The sequence below is a fragment of the Fringilla coelebs genome (genome assembly GCF_963513975.1).
Source record: "Fringilla coelebs genome assembly, chromosome: 1".
Classification (NCBI taxonomy): domain Eukaryota; kingdom Metazoa; phylum Chordata; class Aves; order Passeriformes; family Fringillidae; genus Fringilla; species Fringilla coelebs.
Window position 1 is genome coordinate 8,683,699 of NC_140028.1, and position 12,997 is coordinate 8,696,695.

The 12,997-nt window shown below is 43.9% G+C and overlaps 1 protein-coding gene across 1 annotated transcript in view; it reads right to left on the bottom strand.

The window, feature by feature from the left end:
• Positions 1 to 12,997, bottom strand: part of TG (thyroglobulin) — a gene marked incomplete at both ends in the record, with an annotated part of 146,768 nt that extends 133,771 nt beyond the window's left edge. Inside the window, 8 exons of the mRNA XM_084219567.1 lie at positions 1,392 to 1,577; positions 3,552 to 3,695; positions 4,785 to 4,891; positions 9,240 to 9,399; positions 9,624 to 9,827; positions 10,302 to 10,399; positions 11,272 to 11,380; positions 12,934 to 12,997. Coding sequence (XP_084075693.1) covers positions 1,392 to 1,577; positions 3,552 to 3,695; positions 4,785 to 4,891; positions 9,240 to 9,399; positions 9,624 to 9,827; positions 10,302 to 10,399; positions 11,272 to 11,380; positions 12,934 to 12,997 — 1,072 coding nt within the window. The remainder of the gene's footprint in view (positions 1 to 1,391; positions 1,578 to 3,551; positions 3,696 to 4,784; positions 4,892 to 9,239; positions 9,400 to 9,623; positions 9,828 to 10,301; positions 10,400 to 11,271; positions 11,381 to 12,933) is intronic.

The window sequence follows — 12,997 nt, forward strand, 5'->3', positions numbered from 1 at the left end:
AAAAACAGTCAGAATGGGAGATGAAATTCCACAGCATTTCAGCAAAGGAAGGAGGTAAAACACAAAGTCATCATCACTTGCTTCCTTATATTACCCTAGTTATTCTCACTTAACACCTCAGTTCCTGGAGTCCAGTGAAAATGCCTCAGCTGACTCCAGAGGGCCTTGGCCATTATCTATCTCAAACAGATCCTCCTGCAGGAAAAACTGGCCAATGCTGTACTTCCCATTAGTGCCAAGGATCCCTGTGAAGTTAAACTGGATCAAGTTCTTCAAGAACCTTCCTCCAAAGAGGTTTTCTTGGAAATGCTTTGGATTAGCAGTAAATTGCAGTGCCACTCGAGCCAGTTCCCTGGACGGGAACATCCCTGGGATGGCTTCACTAAGGGTGGTTTCTAGATCAGGAGTCTGGCTGGCAAAGGGGCTTTGTGCAAGTGGAGATGATATCCAGATATCAGAGCTGCAAAGAAAAGCCTTGTTGCATGCAAAACTAAAAGATCACAACAGAAGATAAAAACAGTATGAAATTTAATAATGTTATATAGAGAGAGTTAATTCATGCTATTTATATATATACATGTATATAAAATATTGTAAAAATCCAATTCATGTCTTTAACCACCCTGGCTGGGAGCAGAGGCCTATTTCTATTCAATTAGTTCCCAGACAATGTTAAAGATAATATCAAGTCCTTTAGCTTCAGAATGAAGGCTTCCCCGACCATGAGCTTCCCAGGAATGCCTGAGCCTTTCACGAGGACCTGCACCTGGAGCAGATTGCATCTACCATCTCGAATACTGGCACCACTCAGTTACATGTGAAAGAAGGAAATTCAGAGGAAATTCAGACAGCCATCCGGACACCTGGACTGGCTTTTGTATCCGTATGGTCCCAGTTGTACATGTGAAAGAAGGCTATTCTGGAGAAACTCAGACAGCCATTGGGACACCTGGACTGGCTTTGTATCTATATGGCCCCAGTTCTCCATGTGAAGGGACACAAAAGGACATTCTGTCATTTCTGGCCCAGGCAGAACACACGGGATATAAGCTGTCTGTATGAGACAGTCAGGGTGAACCACCGGGGAGACGCTGGCACTCTGACAGTCGGATCCAGGTTCACCCAGCGCCAAATTCCAGAATTGACGCTGCCTTGGGTTTTTCAAAATTACATTTTGTCATTGATCTAATAAATCTTTGTTAATTTTTTTTATAATTTGGCTGCAGATTTGATCATTTATAACAATAATTCCTTAGAATGTGACCCCTAACCCGGGGGAGGTTTCAGGACCTTTGACCACCAGAGTACGTCAGAGCCGAGACAGGAGCTGCTCTGCTCAGTTCCCATCTGAAGACACTGAGGGGTTTTCCCTGGGCCAGTCTCATACGTACCACAGGCCGGGGGCTGGCCTCGCCGCCGTGTGCCCGGCAGTTCCCGGCCGCGGCCGTCGGCGCACCAGCACGGGCCCTGCCGCGGGCACTGCCGGGCCGCGTAGGCCCCGCCGGCCACGCAGGACGGCACCAGCGGCTCCTGGAAACGCAGCGCGGCCGAGCGCTCCGCCTCGCAGCGCGACGGGCCTGAGGGAAAACAGCCAGCGTTAGGCACGGAAAGCTCAAAGCTTCAGAGCCACCTCTGTTTGATCCCCTTGTTTGCCTGTTTGGGGGTTGGAACCCAGGGAATTCCTCTCTGGCTGCCCTGGAGGACTCGAGACGCCAACAGGGGGCTCGGAGACCTTGGCACAGAGCTCAAGACCCCTGTGCCTTTGATCTTGTCCCATGGAAAAACAATTTCCAACCTCTATATGAAGAATTACAAGTCAAGAAAGTTTAAGTAGAATAATAGTTAGTTTATCATGGGGTGAAAAATAGATTTCTGTGTTTTTTAGAATGAGGGCTCAGGGTCCCAAGATGGAGGAATTTGGGCGTGCCTTGTCCTTTTTCCTTCTTCTTCCTCCATCTTCTGGGTGATGTTGGCGTTTTTAGATTGGTTTAGAGTAGAAACTCACTGTCTAACATAGATGATAGGTATTGGGAAGTTATGGTAAATAATGTACCCGTAGTACACATTTCTCCCAGGGAACCATGCTGGAGGCTGGGGGAGCTCTAGACCTTAGTGCAAAAGCAAAGTTGTTCAACAGAGACAGATGTACAGCCTGGGGGACTGATTTGAAGGCAAACATCAATGTTTCTGAAGAGAATGAGGCATTGCTCCTGCAAACAGATCTGCACCTGACTGTGGAAATTTGGGCTGAGAATTTCTCCATTTCTCCCCATTTTTCCATTTCCCTCTGCAACGATCTGAAGATCCTATTCCTGTCAAACTGGCCTTAAAGACAGAGAGGGCAAAAATTCAGCAAGTAATTTTTCTGGGATATGGTCTCTCCAATACAAGACTCCACTCTCTGAACAGAAATTTTTCTTGTTTATATTAACCTGCAATCCTACAGCCTAAACACTTTTCACCTTCAAGAAGTTTCCAGCTACACCCAGCTACCTCTCTGAGGCAGTGAGAGCACCATGTCAGAGCAACCTGTTCATCCAGGGAACTCTGACAACTTCCCCAGCTTGAGTGGATTCAGGTGACAGTGAGAGAGTCACTAAGTCACCAGAGCATCCCCCTCAGTGGCTGATGAACAAGGTCACATCTCCATCTTGTGGCTGGTACAGCTTCATCTGCGCTGACAGCTGCTGCAGCCCCAGCCAGAGCTAAGCCAGAACCACTGTGCAGTGCAGAGGGAAGAAGTCTTCAAGATTCCCCAGAAAGATCAGCTTGTCCTAAAGCCAGGAAAACTGTGTGACTCTATGGCCAAAAGACTGACATCAGTATCTGCTTCATATTTCTGGTGATGCAACTCCCTAGCAAGGGTCAGAAAGCAATGTCGGAGGAGTTTGGGTCTGTGGATGGGAGGATGAAGTATCACACAGAAGATTCAAACTCTCCCCAGCCAAGGCAGTTTGCTTTGGGCTCTGGTCTAGGAGGGAGGAGGTACCTGACCTCCTGTCCTGCAGAGTTCATTGACTGCAGGTGGAGAAACTCTCTCCCCCCACCACATGCCTGCCCTGACCAGGGAAGGAATGGGCCCAAGGGCAGATCCAAAAGTTCAGCCTTGCTGGCCAAGGCTCTACAAACTTTTGTGTGGCCTCTTGGGAATGGAGTGTGTTGTGGTCAGTGTAAAGTCCTTCCTGTTTCTGAGTTTACCAACATAAATTAGGGACTATTTTCTCGGGCTTTTAATTTAATAAATCAACAAATCCATCTCTATAATCTCAGGGCAAGAGATACGAGAGTTCATGGGATTTCAAACAATGTGATCTGCAGGCATCTGGGAAAGCACTGATCAGAGGAAAGGGACAATCTGCTGGTAAAGAATGTACAGTGCAGAGGATAAAAGCCATCTGCAATTCAGGGACCTTGATTCTTGCATTGGAACTGTGATATTAAATGTTTTTAGAGGAAAAAACTCCTAGAACAACTCTCCCAAACAGCAGCTGTCACATAAAAGCTCCAGAACTGCCACCTGATTTACAGGGCATCTCCTGGGTGCTACTTACACCTGAACTTGCCAGAGGTGGCCAGCTGGACCGCCAGGAATCGCCTCTGCAGGATCCGATGGATGCTGCTCTCCGTGAACGTGCGGGCAGGCTCCGGCCCTGAGAAAATTGTGTCGTAAACTTCATCCAGCAGCAGCTCCAGGCCTGAGAAAGACAGACTTTTAGCACAGGGTCTGCTTTTAAGACAGAAGTCACCCTTACCTCAGAAGAACAAAGCTGGGAGATTCTCAGGAAAAATAAATCCAGTTCTCTAAACAAGTCAAATATGAAGTTATACTGCATAACCCTAATGCACCACACCCTGCACCCAGGGCTGGGTGCCCACCTTTATGCTTTGACCTCTACCAAAACAAGCAGGAGAAACATCCCATACCTGGCTATAGGCTGTAGTTTTGTTAGGTTCAGCCTGCAGTACAGAAATTGATGGAATTTTGGAAACAGATGCTACCAAAACCAACTACAAGTCATTTTGGTTGCATACTAAAAACCAAGACATTTAGTAGTTTCTCTGAGTGCACAGATTTTTTGAGAACTTGTTCTTCTCTGGGAATTAAATGTTGAAGTTTTTGTCTATCATCTAAATTTCAAGCTATTGTGCTTTGTATTTTTCACCTTAAAAAAAAATTGAAAATTAAAACCACAGTATGTAACGAAGGTCTGGAAGTTCTCAACCTCCTCATTCCTCCTGCTGAAAAAAGAACATTCTTTCTTCTAAAGCATCCCATCAACTATTAACATGCCTAAATCCTGAGGTTATGAGAGAAGAGGATGTCCCTACCCATTGTAGACAGGTTGGACTAGATGTTCTTTAAAGGTCTTTTCCAACCCAAACAATTCTAGATTCTACCTAAGCAAGAAGAAACAAGTTCACTCTTCAGGCCCTTTATATTCCCCTGGATTTGCTAATAAGACATATCAAATATGACACAGCTTCCTAGTGTGGGCAGAAAGTGGACATTCAGAAATCCCATTCCACATCCCAAAGAGGACAGAATCAGCTCCCAGGCACCAACTCCACTCATTGCTGACTGAAGCTCTGCTCAAAAGGGTGGGATTCCATTAGTGAGCTCCAGCCCTTCCCATGGGCGTTACATTGGTCACATTGGTCTTACCCCTTGTAAGAGTGAAATTGAACTTCCAAATGAATCTGAAGACTGGTAGTTGTTATTTGTCCTTTCCCTTGGGAATTCAACACCCCCCAGATCAGAGGATGAGATGCTGGAAGGCACTCACCTGTGTCTGCTAACTCCCTCCCCAGGCTGTCCACGCAGTAACAGTACCCAGAGATCTCCGGGAACGCTTCCCTCACCGAGCTGAATTTTTGGAAAGCCCTTGGAAGCCTGGAATAAAAAGTAATTTGCTGTGAAGAGCCCAGGGAGGCCCATCAACCACAACAAAGAATCAGCTGTTTCCTTCCTGATTTCATAGGAGAAGGATGCCTGCAGAGCACAAGACCATTACAAAAGGCTTTGGTCTTCTTTTGGCAACCAGGCTCTGACATGATCCAGAGTGCTGTTTCAGCAGGATAACAACTCTGCTAAATGCCATTTTTCTAAACAAACAGTGGATAATCTCCCTTCAAACATGTCTCTGAGTCCTCCTAAGCATTTACCCAGCATCTAACTCACTTTCAATTTTATTCTCATCTTCAGAAGCCTGTCAAAGAGTGTAAAATGGACGGGCGTTGTCTCAATGTTACTACAACACCCATTCATTAGCTCCTTCCACAAATCTGCATGAGATGGCAGAATGCCCAAAAAAACAGGTTGCTTCCCCTTCCTTACATGCCACATACAATTTCTGCACTGAATTAAGTACAAAAGCAGATAGAAACCTCGTTAATATCTTTGATTTTCAAGGCATGGCTCAACAGATTAAGGAGAAAGGGATTTTAATATGAAACAAGACTGACTTTGGCTTCTGGAGATCAAAGAGATGATTCCTAGTGTAATATTCTAGGAGTGACAACAGCCAGCTTCCAGCAAAGCAATTATTTAAGAAAGAAACTTAATAGGGTCCAAGTTAGAAAAACCATAATAAATGTGGTCTTAACTGACAGTCATCCTAGGGTTTCTCCAAGCAAAAGATAAGTTTCACGTTCTAGTTTCAAAGTGCCAAGTTCTAAAACAATCATATTATTTTATGGACACATCCCTTTTCTCTGAAATACTATAAAGGTGTGGGGCTTATTTGGAAAAACCTAGCCACAAGGAAGTGGGATTTTCTGCTCAACACCTCCAGAGAGTCACACAAATTAGGTTTTTACCAAGGATGGACACTCAGCAATAAGAATATTGGTGGATTAGGCACTGATTAACTGGGGAAAAGCAGTTCACAGCCTCCCTGTGAAACTGTGACCAGGCTCAATTCAGTGCCACCCTCCAGCAACCTCAGGAATGCTCTAGAACGTGTAGCCTGAGAACAGCAGTGAAATGCTTGTCTGGCTCAGAGCTGGTGCTCAGCTGAGCAGAGCAAGGGGTCTTTGCCACCTCCAAGACTTTGCCTGAATCATAGAATATTCTGGGTTGGAAGGAACCTTGGAGACTATCTAGTTCCAACCCCCCTGCCATGGGCAGGGGCTGCTTCCACTAGACCAAGTTGTTCAGGGTCCCATCCAGCCTTGGCCTCCAACACTTCTAATGATGAGGCATCCACATTTTCTGTAGGTAACCTGTGCCAGTGCTTCAGCACTCTCACAGGAAAGAATTTCTTTCTAATATCTAAATCTAAACCCACCCTCTTTCAGTCCAAAGCCATGCCTCTTTGTTCTAACACTACTGCATTTGTTAAAAGTCCTTCTCCACCTCTCTTGTAGCCCCCTTTAGATATTGAAAGGTGCTATAAAGTCTCTCAAGAGCCTTCTCTTCTCCAGGGTGGACTCCCTCAGCCTGTCTTCACAGGAGAGGTGACTCCTGGGAGCTCCACCACCTCCTGTCAGGAGAGCTGGAGATGTTTCTGCTTCCACAGGACATCAAAGCACAGCCTTGGGAATGCCCAAAGCAAGAGCAGCTCTGTCAGAGGAAGGGGCTGTAACCTCACTGTTGTCCCAGGGTTACCCAGCAGGGCTCCTGTCTCAGAATTTGTACATCCTTGTGTAGTGCTGCTTTGCTCTGGCGCCCTTCTACATCTACAAATTCAAAGTCCACTGACCCCCTCCACTTTGGATTGTCAAATCCTGCTGCACTGCTGACACTGGCATGCTGAGAGAGATCAAAATGTCATTTCAGAGCACAGAGGGACTTCTGGCAGCATGAAAACAATACAATTTAAGGTATAAACATATAAATAGCATATTTCTATAGTGTTCAATGTGCACACAGGCATAAACAGCTTGGAGTATTTTAAGACCTTTCAGCTGCCCTGGATTATCATGCAGTGTCCCCTGCCCAGTCAGGAATATGATCTTTTTTCTGCACTGCTCATGTTCTTGGAGCTCATCACCTCAGTATCTCAACCTCTGAGTGACACAGGATTCAATGGCAAAATTTGCATCCTGCTTTCTTTCATTTTCAACATTAAAAAGTCACACACACTACTTTATATGGGGCAGATGTGCAGTTACATCTTGTCATTCTGGTTATTTTTGTTCCAAGTAAAGCTAAATAAATTACAAACAGATATAAATTAGGCCCACACAAACAAGAGGGCAGAACTCTTCTCACCTTATGTGGAAAACACAATTCTTACCACATTTTTTATTTTCTCAGACTCTTTAACCACAGCCATCGAGATGAGTAGCATTAACACAGAATTCCTCATTTTTCAGAGCCAGTTCAAACCAACTGTGACTACATTTAAGTTATGGATAAATTTCTAGTTTCTATGTATTTCAACAATAATGCTCACACTCAAAAAATACAGGGAAATAAATAAATGTGAAGTTGTTGGCCTTCAAAATATGAGTCTCTGTTCTTGGCTTCCAGCTAAGACAACTCATTATTGATTATAGCAAGAAAGTAAAAAAAAATCTTCCTTGGCTTTTGACTTTTTGATAATTCCCATCAATCTGCTACAGGGTGTTCTATATGGCTGCCTATCCAGGCAGGACATGGACAAATTCATGCAGAAAAAGAAACAGCAGCCAAGCCCTGCAGGTGAGGCAGGAAATTTAGGTTCACCTTTCTTTTTGGAAGTCTTTTGTTTGGGAAAAGTCTCAGCTCTAAACTTCTGAGTTTCCCCATTTTTTAATTTGGGAGAGGTGGTTTAACATACTGGCTTTTTCTGGAATATTTATAAAGGTCTAGGGAAACTGTTTGGAAAGAGAGGTAGGATGATATGCCTACATTTTAAAAATCATTCTATGGAACCAAAGAAAGTTTCTCCACTGGTTCCATATAAACATAAAATATGGGTTAAAATCCCTGTTGAGCTACAGCCCTTTGCTGTGTAACTCATCCCTTCAACTCCACATTCTGCCCTGGTTTGGGGAAGGAATAATGACATTTCAGACAGGAGTAGTGTGAAAATAAATATATTACTAACCTGAAATACCCAGATATGATGGCAATAGGTTAAGCCAATGCCATAATTAGAAGGTAGACAGCTGGGACTGAAATGATCCTGCTGTGATTAATTACATTACACGGACAGAAAATAAATCCAATCTCACAGGTCTTTGCAAGCAAATCTCCCAGTGGGAGGAAAAAAATGTCAATTTAAAGCATTGATTTCTCCACTGTAGGTTGCTTTTTAGCATTTCAACACCAACAAAAAAAAGAGCCAGATTATTTTGCTCTCACCAAAATAACCTCTCTTGAAGCTCTGACAAATTTGCACTGTGCATTCAGACCTGTCTTTCAGTTTTACTTAAATTAAAAAAAAAGAAACCCCTCCACACAGCAAAACTGACATTTACACTAGAACATCTTTACTGCTACGGAGCCAGGTCACAATGAGATGTTATGTTTAGTGCTCTGCCCTCCACCAGGGAAACTGATGCTGACTGAGGAGCCAAGTCAGTGGCACTTCATGAGACACTGAAAGGTTCCTCTGGAGAGTCTGAGCATCTGCACCAAAACAGACTCCTCTCCTGTCAGCTCCCCTTGCCCATCCCTGTGACTCCACCACAGTGTTAATTCCCAGCTCCTCCACAGGGGAACTGCTTCCTGCCCCCACAGACAAGGATTTGATCCAGTGTCCTGGATTCCCCAGCCCTCTGCAACCACTTGAAGCCAGCTATGCACCAGCACAGCTGTTCATCATTTGCTCGTTCTCCCATGTGAGCAGCCCTGGCACTGCCTAATATATAGGTAGGTAAGAGGTTCTCATCATCAGATGGAACTTCATCTTTGCATGTTATCACTTGTTCATCTATTCTTGTCTCTCATATGGAATTGTCTTTCCTACCTCATATATACATCCAAATTCCTCAGTTCCTTCTGCATTTATCTCACTTGCTGTTGTCTGTCTCAAAAGGAACCCTGGCTACCTTTCTAACTACAGATCACAATGTGCGTGAGGACACACCAATTAGACTGCAGGGATGGAATATAATTTTTTTTTTTTTTAATCAGCAGATTTGATTCAGAAGAAGAATTTTTCACTTGGTCCATTCTTTAATAGAAAATATCATAATGTGCAATTACAGATAAGGGCTGCATGCAGCAAAAATCACAAAAAAAGCAGTCAGATGGTGCCTTGAAGGGGTATGCAGGATCACATTCTTGATTCAGAAGCCTAAGCTCTTACCTGTTGTAACTGTGAACAAGATCAAAAACACTCATGTCTGTTGTGTTGACAAACTTGCACTGGACAGGCAGAAACTCTCCATCTGCTGAGCACTGTGGTGGGCTCTTCTCCCCAAACCCGTGCAGGATGCGACGGTCTCGGATCTCACAGTTCCCTGGACCTAACGAGAAAAGAGATAATGTTTTTATTTGTGTATTAACTTTCCCCAAATAGCTGAATGGCCACCCTGTTGTTTAAAAGGGGGTTACATTGAGCAGGGACACTGAGGTACATCATCTTCTTTTTATGAAGAGCAGGGAGTTGGACTCAATAATCTTATCAATCCCTATTCACACCAAGCCTTTCAAACCCACAAACCCCATCATTTTGTTGAATATCACTTACACCGTGCTGGCTTTCCTCTTTGTCTGGTGCCATAAATCTCCATTCCCTCTGGATCTACACACCAGCACTGCCCCAGCTCTGTGTCACACTGCACCTGGTCGAAAGCCCCTGAATCCAGGCACTGAGGGATGTAGGAGATGCTGCTGCCATTGATGTATCGGCTCACCAAGATCCTCTGCTTTTGCAGCTGGCAAAAGGACAAGCCTGTGGTACCAGAGAGGGGCACTGTTAGAGGGAGGTTCTTGTTGGGGACTGAGGCCTTAATTGAGGCAACATCTGAGTCTTCTCAGAATTACATGTTTCTAAGTCTGCCACCCAGGTGGCATGAGGGCATTGCTGGACTTGAGGTTATGAAAATGGGTATAGAGAAGCCCACCACAGATGGAGTTGAAGCTCTCCAACTCAACAGCCATTACACTAAATCAATCTTTCATTCACAATTTGTCTTACTGGGACCTTCATAAATACAGACATCCAGGTGTATCAGGTTTCCATGATAAGTCTTGAAGAAACTCCAGAACTTTCAATAGAAGACCTAGCAAATTATCACAAACTAGAGTCCATTGAAGTCTGGGGCTAGCCTTTTCTTGATTTCAGTTGTTTCTTGATTAGCAGCTCAAATGCAGATTTAAATGGTTCTTTACTCAATCTGAGCAAAGATAGAAACTCTTTACTTACAAGATATGGGATATCCATTCTGTTTGCTGCCAGGAACCTCAACACCATTCTCATCTACACACCAACAGGAAAGGCCATTCCTACTGCACTGGACTGTCCTGAAGAAGATCACAAGTAACATTTTATTTTGTGTGGGTAGAGTTCTCAGTCAGACATAAAAAAAAAACATAGAGCGAAACAAACCACATCAAATACATCAAAATCACAAATAATGGAACTGGCAAGAGCTTCATTTCTGGTGACTCTGATCAGTGGAAACTCTTAATTACAGTAATTTTCTGAACTCTTCAGGAATTGCAGACATGTGAATTGAAGTCATTGAGGAAGCAAGCAGGTTGGACAGAACCCTAATTCTCATTATCTGAAATTCACCAAACATTTTGAGACAGTTTCAAAGTAAAATCTAGAATGGTCAGAGCTGCAACCACTGGCAAAAAAAAAAGATAACAGAGAAATTAGAATCTGTACTCAGCCTCAGCTTTAACTTGTTAGCTTCTTGCACCTTCAAGCAACATGCTACCCTCTAAATCACTGTTCTCTGTGTGCTTTTTAGTTCCTTCACTGCCTTTAGAAGGAAACCTGACTGTGCCATTGACCAGGGTGGATAAGTTCTCAGTCACTTGGCTGAGCTGTGCCTGCTGGCACACACATTCACCCGTGAGCACCTGTAGGAAGACAGCAAACTGCACCACATTGCAAACTGCACCAGCTATTTGACATGCAAATAATGCTGCCAAGATTGGCCTGTTAATCTTAGATAGACATCTTAACTCAGAGATTACTTCCCATAACAAGGAATTCATTTGGGAGAGGCTGAATCTGCAACATGGCTCAGTGAAGTCCCTTCAAGTCTCCTGCACCCCTCATCCTCCAGTCCACTGATGCAGTGGCTCTTCAGGACAGGTTAAACTCTCATTAGCAATGAAAGGTCACATCATGTGGTGGCACATTAATGGCAGGGATTAATTACCTGAACTGGCCATCCTCTGAGCACTGAGGAACGTAGGCTTCTCCTGCTGAAAAAGCCTTTTCCCTCTGAAGCTCACACGGACGCAACGGCTGGGAGTCGGTCTGATACTCTGAAAACAGCAAGGAGATAAACACCTAAGGGTGGTCTCACCACAAACCCATTCTTATCAAAACCCTGTTAGTGCCAGTGCTGCAGGGGAACAGGTTTGGGGGTCCTCTCTGGCTGTTTTCCCATTGCTCCCTGTGTGCATTTCCATGCACAGAGAGGTACTGAACAAACCCGCTGCTCCGCCAGCTGCAGGATGAGCACATGGTGGAGATGATCATGAAACCCTTTGCCAGGCTTGTGTTTAGTTAGTCTCAGCTCTGTTCTGTCCTGGCCTGACTAGGGTTCTTTACTTACTTGTGCCTATCACCACAAAAGAGCCCTTTGCATAACCACACACACCACTATCAAATTTTCTGAGTAATTATTCTTTACTGAAGCTAAGTCACTCACTATTTCACCAAAAGGAGAGGTATTTCTTCTTAATCTCATAAAAGATACTAAATAATCAATTTCAAGCAGTAGCATCAGCCTAATTCATATTAGGAGCACTCTCAGTTTTCAATGGGGCAAATGATCAACTACTGAAGCCACCTAGCAAAATTTTAATGCATTCAAAGCTGCACTAGTTACTTGTTTTAGATGTAGAATGTAGAATGATGAAATCAAAAGTTCTCTTTTACAGAGCAGATTAGTTGATCTGACACTTTGCTCATCCTTTAAAATCTGATGAATGTCACGCTCTTAATACCACGGATTAGTTTATAAAAATTCAGCAAACAAACCCACAGCAATTTAGTCCAAATGTTTGCTTAAGCCAGTATTTGGTCTGATCATGATCATACACTGTAGTGCAAAGACATCATAAGCATCCTGAATGCTTTTCAGCCTGAAATAATTTGCAACTCATGGAGCTTCTACAGCTGCAGACCATTCCTGTACTTCTAATGCTTCTCAATCACATCTGTTTCTTGAGTTTTTACTGTGTCCCCTTAAAACCATGTGAAAATTTTCATGAGATTGCAAAATTTCAGGTGATCTCATCTATAGACAATGTCACATAGGCAAAGCTCCCCCTTTTCACCTCAAGCATCACTTGCTCTGGGATGTGTGGAGATCCCTTTGTACAGTGCTAGAGAGGGCCTACCAAGACATCTGAGTTAAATGATTAATGAATTCAGTGATTCAAATCACTGGGCGTGCAGGGCTATCAAACTCAGGCCAAAAAACTGGGGGCAGCACTCAGACTATCCAGTATCTTTAGCTTCAAGCCTAAATCAGATGATGGCACCTACAAGTAGATGTGATTGAGGAACTTCACAACCCTCCAGCAGCACCTTTTCTTACCTGTGTTCCTTCTCTAGCCCTTGAGAAAACCGGTTTTTTGCACCTAAAATTTAGGTGTACAAACTCAGGTAAGCCTGACCACTTAAAGATCCTGATAGTTTAGTATTCAACCAGGAGCCCAGCCTTAGTTTGCACAGCACACAATAAACTGCTAAATTTTCAGAGTGCAAGATTCAAGACCATTATATACTTCATCAGGACAACACACAGAGCAGCACAAAGATCAGTCACCCTTGGACACAGGCAGAGGAAAAAGACAAGTGTACTTACCAAATATATTGGCTGTTGCTATGCTAATAAAGCAACAGAGGGTGCAAAATGGGATGGAGCCCAT